The sequence below is a fragment of the Mus caroli genome, unplaced genomic scaffold, assembly GCF_978045245.1.
Source record: "Mus caroli unplaced genomic scaffold, Mus_caroli_1 scaffold_2, whole genome shotgun sequence".
NCBI lineage: Eukaryota > Metazoa > Chordata > Mammalia > Rodentia > Muridae > Mus > Mus caroli.
Window position 1 is genome coordinate 101435324 of NW_028227257.1, and position 21870 is coordinate 101457193.

The 21870-nt window shown below is 41.1% G+C and overlaps 1 protein-coding gene across 2 annotated transcripts in view; it reads right to left on the reverse strand.

The window, feature by feature from the left end:
• Nucleotides 1-19291, reverse strand: part of Ube2e3 (ubiquitin conjugating enzyme E2 E3) — a 51951-nt gene extending 32660 nt beyond the window's left edge. The window contains exons 1-3 of one of the 2 annotated variants that reach the window (XM_021186182.3): nucleotides 18930-19291; nucleotides 17639-17860; nucleotides 15854-15904 (exon numbers count right to left, since the gene is read on the reverse strand). In XM_021186182.3, coding sequence (XP_021041841.2) covers nucleotides 15854-15904; nucleotides 17639-17832 — 245 coding nt within the window. In that variant the 5' untranslated portion in view covers nucleotides 17833-17860; nucleotides 18930-19291. Of the gene's footprint in view, nucleotides 1-15853; nucleotides 15905-17638; nucleotides 17861-18303; nucleotides 18559-18929 lie in introns of those variants that run through there. The other variant, XM_021186191.3, reaches the window with a different exon arrangement.
• Nucleotides 19292-21870: the final 2579 nt, after the last annotated feature.

Consider the following 21870-nt stretch of genomic DNA (forward strand, 5'->3'; position numbering starts at 1 on the left):
AACCTCAGGGACAAGCGATGGCTGCAGCACAAACCACATTCATATGCCAGCTTCGCTGCTCTCATCCCACAGCAAATGAATGCCTGATAGGTTGAATATATTAACAAAGCACATAAAGGTTATACACTACATAAACCAACGTAAGAGAAACGACATAATCATTCTCAATGTTGAAACAGCACTGAACAAAGTTTAAGAACACAGTTTCATAACACAAGTACTGGTGACACTAGGAACTGGTAGGACATAAATCACAATGATAAAGACCATATACAGCAAACATACAGCCAACATCACACTAAACAAGCAAACTGAGAAGACTGCTTCGTTGTCCTCGCTTATTCAGTATAGTGTGCTCTACGTCTGAGCTGGAAAGACAAAAGGTTTCAAAAATAGGAAAGTCAAACTATTTTCACATGCAGATGTGATCTTATCCTTTAAAGACTGCAGAATCTATTAAAGAAAGACTTTATAGGATCTACTAAAAAAATTTTTTAAAAAGTAGTTAAAAGATACAAACTTTATACCTAGCCAAAGCAAGAGTCCTCTACAATGAAAACCAAGACACTGAAAAAGAAAATAAAAGACGACACTAGATGACAAAAAACTTTTCATTCTCCTGAACTAGCAGAATTAATATTGTGAAATTAGCTTTACTACAAAATGTAATCTATAGACTGAGTGATACAACCTGAATTCTGATGTCATACTTGATGGGTCTAGAAAACTCAATTCAAGAATGTATATAGAACCACAAGGTAAAGAAAACACAGCCACCATCATCCACAGCAACCCTGAGGAGTAGGAATCCAGCTGGAAGTAACATGATATTTGACCTCAAATTATACTACAATAAGCTATGGTAATAAGGATATCCTGGTATTGGCATAAAATCAAACAGATTGTTGGGAGCAAAATAAGAGGGTTTGGCAATAAACAGACAAAGCTATGGTCACTTAATCTTTGACTAAAGTAACAAAAACTACATTGCAAAAAAACCCAGCCTATTCAATAACTGTTTCCGACAAAACTGGATATCCACGTTCAGAGGAATGAAAGAGATCCGCATTTTTCACCTTACACAAAAATGAAGGAGAATTATATCTGAGACCTGAATTAAGACCCTGAAACTACCAGCGAAAAACACAGGGATTTTTGGAGTCAAGCAAGAACTTTCCAAGCAGAAGTACAAGGGCACAGGAATGAGCAAAGAGACAACGAAAAGGACTCCAAAAAATTAAACTTCTGAACAGGAAGGCAAAGAGTTACCAGGTTGGATGCACACTAGCAGGCCAGAGTGGAGAAAATCTTTTATCAGCTATATTTCAAACAGAGATTACCCAAAATTTAAAAGTAACTCCAAAATTAAAATCACCAAGAAAACAAAACAGAAAATCAACAATAAACAATTCTTTAAAAAAAAAAGTAACTAGTGTTAAAAATGTTCAGCATTTTAAGTCATCAGTCAAACATATTTTAAAACTATTTTTGAGATAACACCTCACCCCAAAAAGAATGCCCATCATCAAGAAATCTGACAACAAATGTTGGGAGCACGTAAGGGAGAAGCAACCCTTGGCTCATACTTACGGGAGCATAATTAGCATAGTCGTCATTACGGCAATCAGCTGGAAGGTTCCTTAGAAATCAGAAATGAAACCATTGTACGAAATCCGCTCTTAGACAAGTGCCTGCAAGGCTCCATCCCTATCACCAAGGCATCTGCACACCATGCTGTCCTTGCCGTAGTTACAACAGTAAAGAATGGACCAGCCTCAATGTCCATCAGCAAATAACAAGATAATGAAAACGTGGCACAGACTCAAAGTAAAATATTACTCAGCTGGAAAAGAAAAAGGAATCATAAAATTTTCAGGAAAAAGAACAGTGTTGGAAAGTATACTTAAGAGAATGGAGCTAAGAATGAAAATACATGTGCATCTATCTTCTCTCTCATACATGTAGCCCTAGTCTATAAAGCATATATGCATATATGAAATATGAAAGCAGGCATAAGTGTGAATATAATCTAAAAGTTGGAAAGAAGACCAAGGAAAGATACTGAGGAAAGATGGCCATAGGCAAGAGCATCCTCTTGAAAGAGGATGTACAACTTTTGTTTTATTTTTCACTCCATAGGTTCTTTTTTTGTAGATATGCAAACTACATACTTTCTCAAGTGAAAAAAAAAAAAAACTTTTTTTTTTTTGTTTAAATTTCAAATGAATTCAGCATGTTATCCCATTGAGGTGGTGATGATGAATGCTTGGCTGCTTTTTTACCTTCTCTATTAAGAAAAAAGGAATTAAGCATAACCTATCATGGAACACATCTGTCACACTGACCCCCTTAGAAAAAATGACTGAAAAAAACTGTTTTGGTGGAATAGGTACTGTAATCTGAAATCTTTTTCTTCTGTTCAAAACTTCTCAAGTCATTCTGTTATAGCATTACTTAATACATAAACTGCATTGCTCTGTATAAAGTAAGCTTTGGAAAAATTAAAACAGATGCTGAAGAGATGGCTCAGCAGTTAAGTGAACCTGCTTCTCTTTCAGAAGACCTGGGTTCAATTCCCAGAACCTACATGGCAGCCCACCACCATCTGTAATTCCAGTACCAGGGGATCTGATGCCCTCTTCTGTCCTCCAAAGACACTAGGCACACACATGGTTCACAGACATATACGTAGGTGAAACACCTACACACATAAACTAAAATAATAACATGACTTCTCTAGGGAGGAGCTGGACTGGAGAAAGAGCACATGGCAGGTGACCCATGGATGTACTCAGTGTAAAGAAAGGGAAGACAGGCCACAGCACAGAGCCAGATGAATACAAAAACATTTCCTAAAATAAAAATATTTAAAGACTGCTAATGAGTAATTGGCTGCACCAAGCCCTATACACACTGTGCTTTTCCATGTACACATAACGGTGATACAATTTAGCTAACAAAGGTAATCAACAACAATAAATCAATTTATTATTTAATAAATAATATTAAATAGATCAACACTAATTATGCAATGAGAAAGCATTTGTGAAAAAAAGCCTAGGGTGGAAAGTCACATTATGTGAAAAGGTAGCTCAATCTGAAAGAGAAAGCTGGAAGTATTATCAATTGTTTTATGAAAATAAAAAGGGGTGTTTAAACTGGGGTTAACTGAGAAGTCATCAGTACAGTTTGAAAGTAATGAGATATTGATAGCCAAACAGACCCTGAGCTTTTTAATCCTGTGAGCCAATTTGTTTTGGGTTCCTGTATCTCCAACATTGACTTGATATAGACATGCTATTTTTAAAAGCACCTCACACAAAAACATATTGCCAATTTTGTCTCATCAACTGCTAGAACTACTCACAGACACTAACTTTGATTTTATTTAAAATCATTTGAAAGGGCTAGAGAAAAGGCTTACCAGGTAAAGACTGGCAACATGAGTTCAATGCCCAGAACCCATGCGAAGGTGGAAGCAAACAACTGATTCCACAAATATGCTGGAGCTGGGGCCCATGTACCCCCACCACCCACACACACTCACACCCACACACAGTCACATCATGAATGCACAAACTTTAAAATATCTACACTGTAAAACATACTCCTGGCATTGTGTTAAACTAATGAATCACCCTCCATGCCCCATTCCCAACCTCACATAAACATGCCATGCACGCATTCACAATGCCAGTATGTGTAGTGATTTCAAAGAGAATGGCCCTATAAGTTCATATATTTGAATACTTCGTCCTCAGGTGTTAAAAGTATGAAAAGCAAGAGACTAACAGGCATTAAGAAGAGGTTTTCTTAGAATACTAAAGAAGCTAATAAAAGAGATTAGAAAGGCACATTTTCAAGTAACAGATAAAAATTCTATTAACACAGCTCTGCCTGTAAATAAAACTCACTAGTAAGAAAAACAAAAACAAACATACAAAAAAAAAAAAAACCCAAAGAGATTGAGTGGCATTGTTGGTAGGGTAGTAGTAGTACTAGCAGCAGCAGCGGCGGCGGCGTCTGTGTCTGTTTGTGTGTGCACACCCATGGACTCATGCATGTAAACAGCAGCACCTAATAACCCACAGCCCTCAAATTAATACAAGATTTCATAATGAAAGAGGTCTAAAGAGCGAAATGTTGAGGGAAGAAACTATTTTTCATACAGACACTTAAGAGATGGCTCAAAGAAGACAGCACTCAAGCATGACAACGAGAGTTTCGATCCTCGGACCCAAATGAAGAAAGCCAAGTAGCGTCAGCAGCCCGTCATAATCCTAGCGTTCTGTAACGATACAAAGAACTCCCAAGGATAAGTAGACGAGGTTGGCTAGACATGCTAGGAAGTGTCAGGTTCAGCTACAGATACTATCTCAGTAGAGTAATAAAGGAACAATATCAACCTCCACAAGTACCAGGTACAAACATGGTGCACACACAAGCCAGCAAAGCACCCATACCTATAACATAAAAATTAAGAAGAAAAACAGCCCAACTTTTAAACCAGAGACCCCATTCTCAGCAAAGATATGAAGATACCTCTATTGTTCTACTGCTAAGACTTAATTTCTCCACAATAACAAGTGGCCAGGACATCTTGTTTAAAGGAATAGCTTCTGTTAACTTCTCAAAATACATTTACTTCTAATTTTTCCTAAGGCACAGTGATGTATTTTGCCTAAAGTGTGCTTATTTAAAAGTAATAGGGCTTAGGAGATGGTTCACTAGGTAAAGTGCTTCCTGCTGAAGCACAGAGACAGAGCTCAAATCCCCAGTACTCACACAAGACAGGTATGGTGAACTAACCCCAGAGGTGAAAGGAGAGAACAAAGAGTGGTTAGGCATTAGGCTCCTGTTCTACTCAAACAAGTTCCAGGTTCAATGATGGATCCTGTCTCAAAAAATAGAGTAGGTCACTGCTGCAGACCACACGGTTCATAGCTGGGCGAGGCGGATTATTTTCCTTTCCAGTACCACACCTCCCAACAGCACAAATGCAAGTCAGAAGGGTCTGTCAAGCTTCTAGTTGGACGCTAGCTGGAGTTCTCCATTTTCAATGGTTTTAAGTGGTATCTTCAGCAAAAAGACCTAACAATTATGTTGAGCAGGAGGAACAAAGGGCAATATGACCAAAATATATTGTATAGAGATTTTTTAAATGTCATAAAAATAATTAAGTAAATAGAGAGGTGACTCAGCAAGTAAGAACATTTGCTGCTCTTACAGAGGCCCTGAATTTGCTTCCAGCACCCTCACGGGGCAGTTTACAACTGCCTGTAACTCCAGTTTCAGAGGACCAGACACCTTCTCCTGGCCTTTGTAGGTAACAACACACAAATGTATATGTACATACACACAAATAACTGTACAGACAAATAACATTTTTTAAATTATCTTTTATTTTTGAGACTATAATTTAAACATTAAAAAACAGAGAGCAAAAAAAGATATCTAAGTTAGCATATGACCTTCACATGCACACACATGGAAGCACACCCATGCACATATATGCACATATATGCACATATGAATATACACACACACAAAAATCAATTAATTTAATAAGTTCTAAAAGGATAATAGTGACATTCTAAAGCAGTACAATCCACTGAAAGACAACAACTAGGAATTAATGACTCCACAAAGAACAGCAGAAAACTGACTTTCCTGAAGAGAAAGAAGAAACACACTGCTAGCCAGGACTACCTTACACCACTGCTGTGTGATGACTGCCACAGCTGTTACGAAACCCTTGACATAAGCAACTTAGGGGGAAATGGGCTTAGGCTCATTGATTTAGAAAGTTTCAGTCCATGAGAGCAAAAACTAACTGGGGGGAGGCATCACTGCACCAATGGTGAGAGCACACAACATAGGTCTCTGCTTAGAAAGCAGAATAAAAAGCCAGAAGCAGAAGCAAGGCTGAACTACCTATGCTCAAAGACTGGCCCCTTAGGGAAAACATCTGTCAGCCAGGCTCTACCTCCTCTAACTTACATAACCTCCCCAAATAGTGTCACCAAGCTTAGGAAGGGCTGTTCAGTCACAAAACATCAAAAAAGGCTGTCACAGCTAGTCTCCTGAAAGGCATTCTGTCTAGCAGTTTTGCTTTAAACAAACAAACACAAACAAACAAACAAACAAACAGAAAGAAAAGGAAAGGAAAGGAAAGGAAAGGAAAGGAAAGGAAAGGAAAGGAAAGGAAAGGAAAGGAAAGGAAAGGAAAGGAAAGGAAAGGAAAGGAAAGGAAAGGAAAGGAAGTGGGAGTCAATGGTCAATGGGTGTCTTTGGGTTTCTATTGCTATTGCCAAAATACACCATGACCAAAAACACAAGATGGGGAGGAAAGGGTTTATTTGGCTTACACTTCTGTATCACCGTTCATCACTGAAGGAAGTCAGGACAGAACTCACACAAGGTAGGAGCCTAGAGCAGGAGCTGCTGCAGAGGCCATGGGGGAGTGCTGTTTACAGTCTTGTTTCACAAGGCTTGCTCATCCTGTTTTCTTTATAGAACACAGGACCACTGGGCTTTCCCCCCATCAATCACCAATATAGAAAATGTCCCTACAGCTAGAATTTATGGAGGCATTTTCTCAATTTAGGTTCCCTCCTTTCAGATAGCTCTAGCTTTTGTCAGGTTGACTAGCCAGCACAATGAGAGAAAAGGAAAGAATAGGGTAAAGTATGAATTCAGTTTGTCTCTGATCAAGCCTCTTGACCTAACTCCCAAATTTAATGACACACCAAGGAAATAAAAGATCCTAAATTACTTAGTAGGAAACTAATAAGCAAAATACATACTACAGCAAATTCAGTTCAGTTTCTCTAATAAGTAAGATGCAAAATAAAATGAAGAAATCTTGAGTTCAAAAGACATTATAGCTGTGGTTCTCAACATTCTTAACACTGCAGCCCTTTCGTTTCTCACGCTGTGGTGACCCCAACTATTTAGCTGCTACTACATAACTGTTATGAATTGTAATGTAAAAATTTTATTACCAGGATATCTAAAAAGGAACCTCTGTGAAAGAGCTTCCAGGGAGAGGAACCTGAGAACCACCACATCAAAGTCTCATCAACCAATCCTGATTTACCTGCTTCACGTGGATTCTGGCCCAAGTTAACTCTGGGAAAAGCAAAGTTATTCATAGCACATTTGTAATTCTGAGTAATGACTAAGGAACTATAGCCCTGTAGTTAAGTTAAAAGTAGTCTATATGTTTTGAAAAAGAGTACTGCAATATCTATTCTGAAAGGGGAAAGATGAAACAATGCTAATATCTGCTGAGTGATAAGGGGAGTTCAAAGAATGGACTGTGTAGAGAAAACAGAAAGTCACTGATCGGTGACTACTGCAACTTGATGAAAGCTACATAAAAAGTTTATTATACTGCTCTGTTTTCTTCTACATGTTTGACATTTTCCATAAAAAGGTATTTTTTAAAAATTCAAATGCTTTAGCAAGGAACAGTTCATTTACAACATATTTCAGGGTTAAAAGAAAGAAAAAACAAAATGAATACAATTTAAACAAAGCCCTTTAACAGAAATGCTAATAGCAAGCATAAGCAAATTTAACAAAAATAACCTTTAAATTTTTTCAAAGACATAAACAAAATGAAGAAAGCCTATTCCATAAGTCATTTACTTGCCTCAAATTGTGTTTGCAGTCCAAGTGGTAGATTCTACCTCACTGTAATAATAGCATTCATCTATAAGCATATATATATGTATTTATATATACATATACATATACACATATACACATATATGTATATACCACAAATCCAACAAATAGTCAAATGCTCTAGTATGAAGCAAGACTAAAATCATTAAGCCGATGCCTTCCTATGTCCTCTACATTTTGCTGCCACTACTTTTTAAGTTTAGAAAACTATGGAAAGCATCAAAAGCCAAAAAAATAGGCAGCCACACATTTACAAAAACTCACTCTCTTGGGGACGCTGGATCGACTTAAATTTTAATGTGGGGACAAAAAGATATATTTGTAAGAAACCTCTATAATTTTATATAGCAAAACTATGTAGAAATCATGAGCTGGAGAAGGGAAATAATGATGTTTATAAACACTAGGGCATGGATGTGAGGAGGGAATCACCGTGATGATTTGTGAGTGAAGGAAAATAAAATGAGGTTGCAAAATTCATGTTTCCCTGGGCCTTTCATTCAGCCCAAAAGATATGCACTTACACTCCCAAAAGCAATTTCAGGCTAGCTACGTCTCTATTTTTCCCTAGACAAACTGGATGTTAAACAGATGACAAAGTATATTTGCTCTGGGACACTGAAGGAGCAAAAAAGAAAAACGGAAAGAAAAACCTTTTATGAATGACATACAACTGGTCAAAATCCCTCCGACCAGGCTGTAACCTATGACAGTGAGACTGCTACTGGGATTCCTTCCAATTTTTTCTAAAGGTTTGTTACAAAAAGCCGTAAACGTAAAACAACTGTTCACAGTAAAAGCCAAACAGAGGACCAGATCTTTAAACTTTAGAAACTTTAACCACCAACCCATAAAGTTGAACCATTATTAGCGAGTGATGCTACTTTAATCACAACTGAGCATCATAGGCGTCATAAATAAGCCTAAACCATTTGCTTATAGATCCCTATAACCTGCTACAACATTAAGAGATGAGCCCTCAGAGTCGGCATCTAAATACATGTAAGGTACAAATTTGAGTGATAGGTTCTATAGACCTGGCCTCTCGCTCTGAGAACATTATATCGATTCTGCTAGAGAGAGAGAGAGAGAGAGAGAGAGAGAGAGAGAGAGAAGCTCTTAGTGCAAAAAAAAACTGTAATAATTTATGAGCTATTTTTATATAAAATTATGTTTAGAAGAAATATTTTTAAATAGACTGTGGTACTACTGAAAACAAATCAAAATTATGAGGAATCTAATATAAAGTTAACATCTGCAAAAACTTGGATCTGGCACCGGTAGACTACCATACATGCACACGCTACCTGCTTTAGGCTTCCCTTAAAATCTGGTCCTGATAGCTTTCCCCAGTGAAGCACAGAAATTCTTAACAACACAAAGCCTCTCATCAAATTCAAAACCCATAAAAATGGACTGCTCCTACAGTAACCCAAAGAAAAATGCAGATCTATCATTTGTGCACAGGAAAGCCATAAGCAAAAAAACAAAAGTTTATTTTTTTCCATTATGAACACATTCAACCCTTTACTCTGTCCTTACAAGGGGAGAAGAACAAAGAGCTGGCAACCTTGGGAATGTTTCCTTTGAATGATACCTCACCCCCTAAAGAGAGGCCCTCACCACTAAGCTAGAGAAAGCAGCTTTTCCCCCTAACTTAACCACTTGAACCTCACTTTGGGACAGATTCTAAAACCATGCAGTACCTTCACAGAGGAGGAACAAAGCAAAGGAATAATACACTTACATAAACACACATCCAAGGACCCTCAAACTCTGAACACTTCTCATCAGACTTTCAAACAGTGTTGTGTGAAAGAGAAAAGGCTGACGTTCAAATCTGAAGTTAGCTAAGATGTATGCCTGACTTTTTCATGTACATAGTATTACGTCTTTTAGATTTCTCAACAACTCTTAGATTTACTTTTTAATTTTAAACCAAAAGAAATGTTATCCAATTATGATTTAAACAAAACAGTGTATTAAGTAAGAAGTTACTGAACTGCTAGGCGTCGTCCTTCAGCGCCATCCTTCAGCGCCAGGCTGCTGCTCAACTACTTAATCATTACTCTTAGAGAGAATGCCAGTCATCTATCCTTGGCATTCATGTTCTATGTCAGAAAAATTGGTTTCTCATGGAATGCCCACGAACTCTCTCACATTTCTCAGTCACCTTACAGTTTGTTAGGCACAGCTGTGAAACCAATTTTGTCTCATTTCCAAACCAAAGTCCTTAAACCTGGCACGTGACTCCTTCAATTCTCTTGATTAGACACATATTTCAAGTGGCAGAGCCACAGGGTGGAAGCATGGACCTCAGTTTGCACGAGAAGAGCAACACAGAAGTGTCTCTGGGTCCATACCAGGTGTCTTCTGAGTAAGAAATGTACCTTTCTATGCTGAGCCAGCAACTCACCTAAGCTTCTCTGTAATGGCACAACCATCAGAATCTGCTGTTTCTCTTTACAGTCTAATTGCACTAAGATGCTTCAAGATAATACATATTTGAAAATGAAACATCTTGTATGTGTTAAAGGATATATTCTCTATGTAATTTTCTATATCTAGAATGAACAGAAAAATTAAGACAGTATTTTGAAAGCCAAGGGAAAAAAATAATCCAACATAAAGAGAACTTTAAAAGAAATACACTAATAATTACACATTAAGAGTAAAGAACACTAGCCGGGCGTGGTGGAGCACGCCTTTAATCCCAGCACTCGGGAGGCAGAGGCAGGCGGATTTCTGAGTTCGAGGCCAGCCTGGTCTACAGAGTGAGTTCCAGGACAGCCAGGGCTACACAGAGAAACCCTGTCTCGAAAAACCAAAAAAAAAAAAAAAAAAAAAAAAAAGAGTAAAGAACACTAAATCTATTTTTTTCTAGTAAGCATAAAAGATATAAAACAACAACCACCTAATAAGCCAAAACTAACAACTGAGAAACTGGAATCCACTAGTAGGCACTGTGGCTGTGATGACCACCGTTAAGAGCTGAACCTGCCCTGGGCAGCATCTCCTTATCCACAGGCTATCTTTCAAATGCACTGAAGACCCAAAGATTTTAGTAAGCTTTGCACAAAATAACTTGGTAGCAAAGCCAAACTAAGAGCTGGCCTTAAATTGCTTATCGTTTCTACTTATCCCACTTAGTAAGAATATGCACAAGTCTTTAGTGTAGAAATATCCACATTGTGATTATGGAGTGCTGCCTCGAGAACACATAAAACACAGTTATCAGATCACACTACCTTTGCAAACCTGACAATTCATGCACCGTGAAACATAAGTAGTATGAAACTGTGGCAATATGCCAGTCAGGCAGGCTAATATTTTAATAATGGAAAAAAAAAAGCAAATAAAGAGCATGGCTTTCTTGCTTGTGAACAACTCAGTTATTTTAAAACTTAACTTTGGTAATTCTTCAATGGCATTTTTTTTCCTGCTTTGGTTTGTTTTGTGGTACTTGGAGTTAAACTTAGGACCTCATCCACGCTAAGCAAGCACTCTACCACTGACCACTATGTCTGGCCCTCGCATACTTCTCCCTTATGTTTCCTTAGTATTTCTTTGAACACCATAGATACAATCAGCCTAAAGCCATGCCAATGGTATTATCAACAGTTATAAGACCTAAAAGAAACACTGTTGAAAACAATTTTGAGTTCCAAAGCTGTGGCTTCATCATACATTGAAATAATTGTAATATAAGACACAAGCTAATACAGGACTGACAAAAGATGGAGGCATCAGTTAGGAAAGAATCATATGAGAAAATAGCAAACTGTCCTCTGACCTAAGAGGCAGAGTGCAAGAATAGGTATCTACAATGCCCCTCCCAGTGTTACTGATGCTTTTGTTCTGATCATTCCTGGGGGAGGGGGGCTGTCTTGTGCTTTGCAGGGCAAAAATCCAGTGGCCTTCTTCCTCAATTCTCAAGAATAATGTTATCTCTAGGCATTGGTAACTGTTCCCTAGACAGGTGTGGGGGCCCTAGGGCACTGCCCCAATATAAAACCACTGATTAAGATGCAAAAGAAAATTATTAGAAATTTAATACAGTTTATCCTCTAGAATCTAAGCCTCTAAAAAAAATGCCCGAATGCATAATGCATTTTTCCTGTTGAAAGACATGGGAAGGAAGAAAACCCTATGTCTATTCTCTAAACCTGTGCCTGGTTATAATAATAATAATTTTTAAAAAGGTCATGTTCTACTTTCTAAATGTGAACACCCAAGCAAATCTGATTTTTCTGATAACCAAACACAATACATCTGCTGTTACAGCGTCACATTCAAGATGAAAATATGGTATAGAGTACCAAAAAGTTTTGCATGGAGAATATAATTGACAGCATGTAACTTTTCAAAAGTGCTTATTGTTTCTATCTACTTCCTGGCATTATCTGAACAGAGCATTAACAGATACTAATAAAGCTACGGCCTTTGCAAAGGTACTCTTTCACTTCCTCCTCTGGGGGCAGAAATGTCTTTAGTCTTACAGCAACCCAAGTCTTTCTGTACTGGTTTACATGCAAAAACTAAGATTACTGTGAATTTCAATTTCTTCTTATAATTAAATAAAAGTGATAGCTTAGAATTATATTAGAATAGTCATCTTAAACACCACTACTGAAATAAAGACAAACATATGCACTCCTTAATGTTTTCTTTCAATCCAAAATAATTTTTTTCCTGGAATTTCATGCTGTTTAGACCTGAGAAAATGGAAGAATAAGAATAAAGCATAACTTGTTAGTGCAACATGCTCCTGAGCAGCAGAGCAGGACCTGCACCCAGACAGACTGACTGACTGCTGTACCACGACTCTGCAAACCTTAACACACAAGTCCTCAAATCTCACAACTCAAGGTCATGGCTCCTCACCTCTGGGAGAGGGCAAAGGAGGGAAAAGTGGGGTGGGGACAGTACTCAGTACTTCTCACTAGTCTACATGATGCTCAGGTCTGCTCTGCAGCTCACTGATCTACCAGGAAAAGCAGGTAACAACCTCCAGAAGATGGCAGAAGAAAATCCCAGACTGAGTTAGGAACGAGTAAGGAGTTACCAGCTTCTCATTCAGAACTTAGGTTTCCAGTTTTACTTTTCTTCAGAGGTAAATTGTCAAAAATTGTAAACACCTGCTTTTAGGTTTTACCAGAAAAATATTACAAACTTCAACCCCAATTAGGCATTTCCCACATCCAAAAACTATACCAATACCCTAAATGTTTGCATACTAATAGATTCTATCTAAACATGCTAAAGAACATTTAAGAAACATACATGTGTACTTGTTTATATAGAGAAAAACTAGGGGCTAAGTTAAAAGCATAGCACCTTCCTAAACTCGGTGTGTCTACAAGCTGTGCCAGGAAGATAGTCAGGTGACCCTTTTATGCATCACTCCATGGTCATATCAACAGGTTTCTCTAAAAGCAGAGCAATGCACACACAATTTTCTTTCCAACATCCTTAGTATATGATTATAGTCTAATCTAAAGCCTAGAAGGCAAAACTATAAATGTAAACCAGTAAGAAAATAGTGCATCAGTGGGCTAATAATCTTCATGGGCAACCTGCTTGGTTTGAAGTCACCCAGGAGACATACCTCTGGCCATGTCTGTGAGGGTGTTTCCCAAGAGAACTAAGGAGGGAGTCCAGTCCTACCCTGCCTGGAAGCAGCAGCATCTCATAATTCCAAAGTGGAAACACAATCTTATCACCAGAGATAACACCTTTCTCAATGTACTAACAAAAAAAAGAAGCAATCCATCAAGCTTACTTAAGGGTATACAACTCAACAATTAAATCAATACTCGATCACTCTTGGTGATTAGGCCTAACTAAAGAATGCTAAATAAAGGGGGAAATTTAAGAAAAATCTTCCTAGTCTGAGTTATTTGGCTTTCCCCCCAAATTTTTCTGCATTTCATTCAACTTTTTTTTCCTGAGATACACAGAGAGATGGTAGCCTAAGTAAAAAGTAAATTTAAAGCATACAATCTCCATGAAACCTCACAGTAAACATTTAAACACCTTGGAATGTTGAGAACATAGTGCTGCTCTTTCCCAGATCTGACATGAAGGCAAAAAATGTATATATATAATACAAATTTAGACTTCTCTGTCAAAATTCAACATTGTCTGGATTAAAACAATCTGCAAATTTCCTACCCAGTAAGGAGCAGACCTTCCACACAAAATCAGACATACCAAAGTATCTGGTCTTTTTACAAGTAAGGCATATAAGAGAAGGAAGCCTAACTTCAAAGTGCTAAGAAACAATTTATAAAGCCCACTTTTTTCTAATGTCTTATGCAGCGAACTGACCAGCATGGCCTGCAGTTACTGACAGCTATCAAGCCCAATGAGGGAAAACAGACACAAGGCTGGCTACAAGCACGAGCCAAGCCTCACTTTCCCACCAGTCTAACTGCCAAATGCCAAACACTATCTCATGGACTGATACACAAAAGAAAAATTCAGGACAAATCTAACTCTCTGCCCCACAGAAAGGTTCTAAAATAATCCTCGTGACCTTGAGGAAACACCCGGGTTTAATACACAAGCTGTTTTCAACACCACTGCAGCTCTGCTCTGAGGGCATTCAGCACATCTACCACACTCTAGATTCATTTCTGTCCCCTGGATTTTGCTATTTGCAGAGAAATCAACTACTTTTTTAAATGTTTGATCTTACACACAATTTTTAAATTGCAGAAATTTTTTCTCTGATCTTTACATCTCTCTTACTGGGAGAAATAAGTATATATGTTGTGAATTAAGTTATTCTTTCAGAGAGCAAACAACTTGACCTTCTTAAATGAACACAGATTCCACAGACCATTTAGGAGGGTGAACAGAAATACCTCAATTTACTTATTTTAAAAGCAACAAAGATGTAACATTAGTCATTCATAATTAGTTGTAAATTTCCTAACAACTAAAAAAAGTGAAAACAATTTTAATTTTATTTTTATTTTATTAAACATAGCCACAATATAATCACTTCAACATATAAAAGCAGACTTTTATGCTCTGCTAAGCTTTTAAAATCCGGTGCATATATCACACTTTTAGCATGTCATTTTGAACTAGCCACAAGAAAAGCCATCAATGGCTACATGTGGCTAGTGGCTGCTGTATTGGATAGCATAGCTCAGAAGTTATTACTTTAAGGCTAGACATATCTACTTTTAATAAGCAAACTATTAACTCATTGAAAAATGCAAAATCACATCACCTTATCAACAGATCTGATTAACATACACAGTAAGAGGTCAATGGGTTACATTTGTGTTTATAAATGACTTCAAAGATCTGTCTGATCAACACAAGAAACTACAGAATCTGTAGCAGAAATGGATCAAACACTGAGGAATTTCCCTACCAAAAGGAAGCACCACTTCAACTGTACCAGCAACTCAAATTCTGCAAATTATTTGAATTTATCTCTAAATCTTATTCATTTCATAAGCCATATAATCAAAAATTTAAAAAGTAACATATATGATAAAACAAACAAAAAATGCACTAACTAGCTACTTGGGTTCCAGTGAAATTCTTTCTACAATTATAACTTACTCAGTACTTACTAAGAATTTTCTCAAGTAATTAGGACAACTGCTTAAAACATAAATAATTCCAACAATGCATCCTCCAGAAAACAACTGAAACCAATCGTTTAGCACATAAAATTTACCCTTAAGGCAAGTTACTGAATAAATCAAAAGGAACAGACTATACTCTTGTTTACTGGAGTTACATTTTCTAACACTGCATTTAGCAATTTCTAGATGTGGAAGGTCAGTTCAGATTGTACACAACAGTTCTTTAAGGCTGAAAATTTTAGAAATCACTGAAATCTGTGTTGCGGACAAAACTGCTCTACAGACACACAGGCAGAACCAGCCCCATCGCACTGGTCTCAGAAGCACACAATCCTGTACTCAGGAGCTCACGATGTGGACATGCTAGCGTGTCGCTTCTCCCCTTTTTATTTAGTTAACCTGGTTAGTGCACTTTTAGTCTGTGCACTTCAGAAGATAAAAGGAAACACATGAAGCCAGCTCCTTGGGCTGCACATATATTCAGGCAAGATCATTCATCTCTCAATATTCTTCCACAACTCACAATCCGAACAACAACATTTGTTTCTTACCTGCAGTTAGGAGGAGGATCAAGGGTTATCTCAGCTAGCTCCTTCTGAATTCTGTTAGTGAAATGAGAACAAACAAAACGGATCTGAGGTAGTCTACAGAATAAGCGGGGAATCACACTGCCCTCTACCACCATGCAGTTAAATGCAAGGCTGGCTTTGCCTTCAGTAATGCTAACATGGCTGCTTCCTCTTTGTTCTCAGAGGCATAACCCAAATCCCTCAGCACAAACTTTGCAGCTCTTTTTCTCCCGTGCAAGTGTAAATAAGTGTGTCATTCACACCTGATTTGGGAAATAGCCCCTTCTGACTGCTCAGTGAAGGATATACAATCTATTTAAAAACATTTTTTACCAAAGAAATTCTCTTTTCAAGCTTATATGCAAATGAGACAAAAGGGGAGGAGGGAAAACAGCAGAGAATTTGACAATGACTTCAAGTCACTTTTTACTGAGCTAAAAATTAATAGACTGCTATAAGAGCACATTAATGGCTCTGGCAATATTTTAGCTGCCAGAAAAGTTTAAAATTTATAAATATCTTTGCCAATGAAAATTTCAAACTGGCATTCATGAGCTATGAGTGTCTTCTCTGATTTTAGATACACCTTTAAGGGTCAATAAATCTGCAGTGGGGAAAGACAGATAAATATGTAAGCTGAAGTATAAGCAAAAGGCAACTGGCTGATTTTCTTCAAATTCAGGGCATTTTTCAAAACTGAGAGCATGCTTAATACGTTCCTCCACGAGAGTACAACAAACTGGACACTTCAGATTATTTCAAATGCTGTTCCTGGTTAATAAAATATTCTAAAGCTGCTAGCACTTGAGCGATGGTTTAGATCCATGCAAAAAGTTTGAATCACAATAAAAATGTAACATATGATCAGTTTTTACATTTTTCTTCCTCCATTTATGTCCAATAAAAATCAATGAAACACCTGTCCTGGGAAAGGCGGGCACATTTCACCTTAATCACTAGTTTCTCTAGGTATCCCAACACTGCTACCACTTGGAGCCCCATTGGCAGGATCTTTTCAGTCACCACAGAAAATAGAAGTCAACAGAGAAGAACTGATCTCTCACTTGGACTCAGAAATGTTCCCCCTGTTGTTAACCTGCCAAGCTCATCCACAATGCTGGAGCTCCGCAGAGGAAGGCCGAGGGTGTTTTCAGTCACTGGGTGACACCTAAACTGCAACAGCTACTTCTGAGTTGTATCTGCCCTCACAAGGAGGTGGGATAACAGTAACTTACTCAGTTACACCTGTGCCCCATGATTTAAAGTCCTCTTCTTACAAATTGTAAGCCAATTTCAAGCACACATTAAGAACTGCTTCCTACTAGAGCCAAGCCTGGAGTTTACCAATTTTCTGGTAAATATTGTCATTTCTGTCTGACCATTCAGTTTTATGGAGAGAAGCTCTGCTGATCTCTAGAAACTGTCAACTTCACCCACACATGACTCACAAAAGGAAACCTCTCCAATGAGCCATTTCATTGGGATTCACCAGATTTCCCTTGCCAACCCCTTCATCTGTCAGAATGAGTCCCCAGCTCTTCTTGAGGCGATCCTCCAGTCACCACAGCACAGAACAAAGTCTGCTTGCTTTAGAGTCTAGTTGCAGGGAAACTGCGTGGCTATGCCACACACAGAATGACAGCCCACTCAAGTTCAAATCCGTTTGATGGAGAACTATTTCTGAACTATTGCCACTGAAGTTAAGCCAACAAAAGCAACCAATGGGAAGGGGACCTGACCATGTGAGTCCTCCCTTGTAGACATTACCTTTTAGCACTAGTGGATAACTTAGCAGTCGTTTTGCTAGAGAGTTTGGTGGTTTTCTTCTGCTGGGTGGCAGAAGGTTTTCTTTCTTCCTGTTCCTCAGGCTCGGGAGCGGCAGGGTCTCGCTGGTCTGCATCTGAACTGCCACTGCTGGTGCTAGGGCTCTCATCATCCGACCTTTGCCTGTCACTGGACATCTTGGTGAAGTTATCTCTGGGAAAACTTCTAAGGAGAGAAGAGACCCATGGAGAAATATTAGATCTTAAAAAAAAAAAAAAAAGCAGCATGCACCTCTCAATAAGCACGTTTGAGAGTATTTTATTGAAAAGGATTCGAAAGTCCCTGTACTTAGGGTGCAGCACGGTTACAGGGAGTCTGATACGTATTATAATTTATAATGCAGGCGTTGAGGGATTTACCAAAATGCAAGTTAGAAAACCCACTCACATTTTTTTCCCATCCCTTAGACAATCTATCAATTGTCTACTTTCTCAGAAGGCATGAAACAGATTTGCCAGGGAACTTGGGCAACGGGCATTAATAACATATGACAACTGTAAATAACAGATCTCGCTGAGAATGTTCAGAAGTCACTAATACCGTCTAAATATTTACAGGCTGACACCGGTCTGAGCTACCAAATCCTCCTTCCCAGAGGAAAAACATACCCCGTTAGTCGCCCATATGCTTATTTACGGTGGCGGGGTCCTCCCGTGCGCACCGAAAGCCTTTGAACACAGCACTCGAATTAAAAAAAAAAAAAAAATTCAACTGGCAGCCGCCCCACAGCCGTCCCCACGGCCGGCGGCGAGGATTCACCGGGCCGAGCCCGAGCTGCCACCCGGGGAAGGGCAGGCTCCAAACTGCACCTTCTGCAAAGCTCCCGGTGCCATCGACGTTCCCCGCTCAATTCCTCCCTCACCGACCGACATTTTGTTATTAAAAAAAAAAAAAAAAAAAATCCGCAAAGCGGCCAAAACCCCGAGGGCAAAACAAACAAACAAACAAAAGCCCTCCCCCACCCCCCACCCCCAGAAGTGCAACAAATTGGCGCGGCCCGCCCCGGGGCGAGCGCTGGGCCACGCAGCTCCGCGGTCCTTTGTGGGGAGGGCCGCGCAGGGGACCGCGCCACTGCGCCCGCCCGCCCGCCCGCCCGCCGGGGGATGCGGGACCCGCCGCCCCGCGCCGCTGAGTGACGAGCGCGGCGGACTGAGGAGCGCGGCGCCCGGCGCGAACAAAGCTGCCGCCCCCGCCCCCGCCGCCCCCCACGCGGGCCCCGGCCCCGCCGCCTTACCTCGGCCGCCCGCCCGGCCCGCTCGTGCGCCGCTACGCTGTGGGGGAGGGAGAGCGCCGAGGAACCTTCCTTGAGGAAATGGAGGCAGCCTGGGGGGGGGACCGGGGGGGCGGGAAAAGAAGCCGCCGCCGAGGCTCCGGCCCGGGAGTGTGGAACATCGAAAGTCGCAGGCGGCCGTGCAGTGCCTCGCTGCGGCCGGAGGGTGGCGCCGCCCCGCGCTCCGGGAGCCACGGTGGGGTGGGCGCTCTGCCGGCCGAAGGCGAAGGCGCAGGGACGCGGGAGCCCCCCGCGCGCTCAGCCTCCCGCCGCTGCGCTCGGCTCGGCTCGGCTCGGCTCCTCCCGGTCGCGCAGTCAGCAAGTTCCGAGCGGGCGGGCGGGCGGGCGGGCGGGCGGGCGGGGGAGGGGCGGGCGCGGCGGCGCGCGTGCTCGCCGCTTGCCTGGCGGAGGGGGCGCGAGCGGCTCCCGCGCGCCCCCGCGCGAGCGCGCTCCCGATGCGCCTCCTTTTTTTTTTTTTTTTTTTTCCCGCCGGGTGGGGGGTGGCGGGCGAGGGGGGTGGCGGAGGTTGGGGAGCTGGGGGGAGGGGGGCAGATGCGCACGCGTCCGCCCGCGCGCGGCCGGGACAAAGAGCGCGGCGGGGACCGGCGGGCTGGCCCCTGCGCCCTTGGCCGCCGAGCTCGTACTGGAAGAGGAGGACGAGGAGGCGGGGGCGCGGTCTCGCGGGGCCGCGGGTGGCTTCCGGCCTGAGCCCGCCTCCGGGCCGACGCTGCCCAGTGGACTACCCGCCCCTGAGGTTAGGGGCCGGCGGTTACCCCGGGAATCCCGTACCTGAGCGAGAACCCTGGCGCGTGGCTGGGGCTTCCCCGGTGCCCCGAGAGGCAGGCGATGAATGGTGTTATTGAGGAGGCCAGGCACGCAGGCAAAGGAAAGCTGCTTCTGGCCCCTCTGAGCTGAAGGAAGTAGCAAGGTAGAGCCCTGGGCTTCTGAGCGAGGTGGATAGGATTTTGAGACCAGGGGACCTACCTCGGCTAATCTCTGGCTCCGGTCCTGCAATGTCGCTGCCAAAGGGGACTGCCCTCTGGACGCTTTGGAAACTTACAAAATCCCAAACTGTGTTTTAAATGTCCCGCTCAAGATGTAAAAAGTGGAGTGAGGAAGTTTAGGGGCTATAACCCGACGTGTCTGGCGGCAGACGGGCTCTGCTTTGCGAGAGAGACACCACTTCTGGATAAGAGAAGCCATGGAGGGACTGACTCTATATGGCACTGTCCTCATTAAAAGTTTTAGATAGGAATCAGGAAGGTGGCTGCTTTACTTCTGCCTTGCTTTTGGCGGAATCTTCCAAGTGGAGTCCAGTTTTGCCCCAAGCACAAAATAGACAGAAGTCCAGAAACTTCCTGTTTGCAGCTCCTGAGACCATGTTCCAGTGATGGAACCTCGAAGGAATTTGTGCATTCCTCTCTCAAGAGTGTTCAGGGCCAGGGGTCCTGGGAGGAGGAGTTCACAGAAGAAACTAGAATGGCGGAGCCATAAGACATGAGCCAAAGCTCAAGAGAAAGGAAAATGAAAATTATTTTTCCTCCAAATAGAAGAGCTTTGGTTAAAAAAAACAAACAAACAAACAAAAAAAAACAGCTACTCGAAACTATAAAAAAGTCACATCTGTAACTTTTCAAAGACACATATTCGGTGAACTTACACAAGCGAGCTATATCCTGGTATATGCTAAGCACATAAACTGCTTTGTGTGTCCAGACCCCTCTCCTCACTCCCTCCCCAACAAGAACTCTGCCAAGTGACTGGAAAGAGACCCCATTACTGACATTCACCTGGATGGGGAGAAGGGTGTTCCAGTTTGAACAGAGTCGTGTGTGAAGAGGAATAATGGTCTGTTTGTGGATCAATGCCCCAACACTTCGATTTGACAGAATGAAAGGGAGTAGATGGGCAGGGTCTGAATCAGATATCTCCCAACTTTACATTAAGTAACACTCTTAAGTAACTTCACATTAAGTAACAGACACTGCTTGAGCAGCAGGCAGCCAGTGTTGAGTCTGGGCATTGTTGTGGATGCAGCTTGGCTGTGTGTTAAAAGGTGAGAGGCTCAGGGAAATTCAATACCCTAGAAATAGCCTGAAGGCCCAAAGGCTAATTGTTAACAAAAAGTCCATGAATCTTTGGTGAGTTTGGTTTCATGGAGTCCAGATCGATGGAGTATTTGGGAACTACCAAATTCTTAGGCAGTTGGGAATGCACTTGTTCTGCTCAGTGTGTAGTTGGTCAGAAAGCAAATAGAAAAAGACTAAGAAATACTGTATTACAGGAGAAAGAAAATGAGATTGGAGAGTGACAGCAACTGTGTACAAAGTAGAGAAGTGTCCTGTGCTAGGTCCACAGGACCTAGAGAGGTGTCCAAATATGTGACAACCTTTATGTAATAAAAGTTTCTTTAAAGTTAAAAAACTGAGTTATTAATGCAGCTGAGAGTTGTGGTGATGGGCTTGAACCAAGACAAGTTATATTAGACTGAGCCTGGAGGGATCTGTAGGCCTGGAGAAAGCATATATAATAAAGAAAACGTTCCTGGTAAAATATCTGAAAACCATTTGGGGATATATAGCTCAATAAAAGAGTGTTTGCCCACATGCTCATGGGCCTGGATTTGATCCCTAACACAGGGCAAAGGGAAAGCAAGAACAAGAACTTAATAGGCATGTAACAGGTAGTACTTTCCATGTTGTTAAGCTATGAAGACCATTGAAAGGATCTGTAAGGTTAGAGAGAGAAGCCTCTGCCACTACAAGACTAAGTACTCAGACACACACACACACCCATTCAGTTTACTAACGGGGCTGGTCAGGTGCTTTTTCTAGCTGTCCTTCAAAGTACCATGATGTTACCTCCCTGACCCAGGAGCTACTCTTTTTTTTTTTTTTTTTTGGTT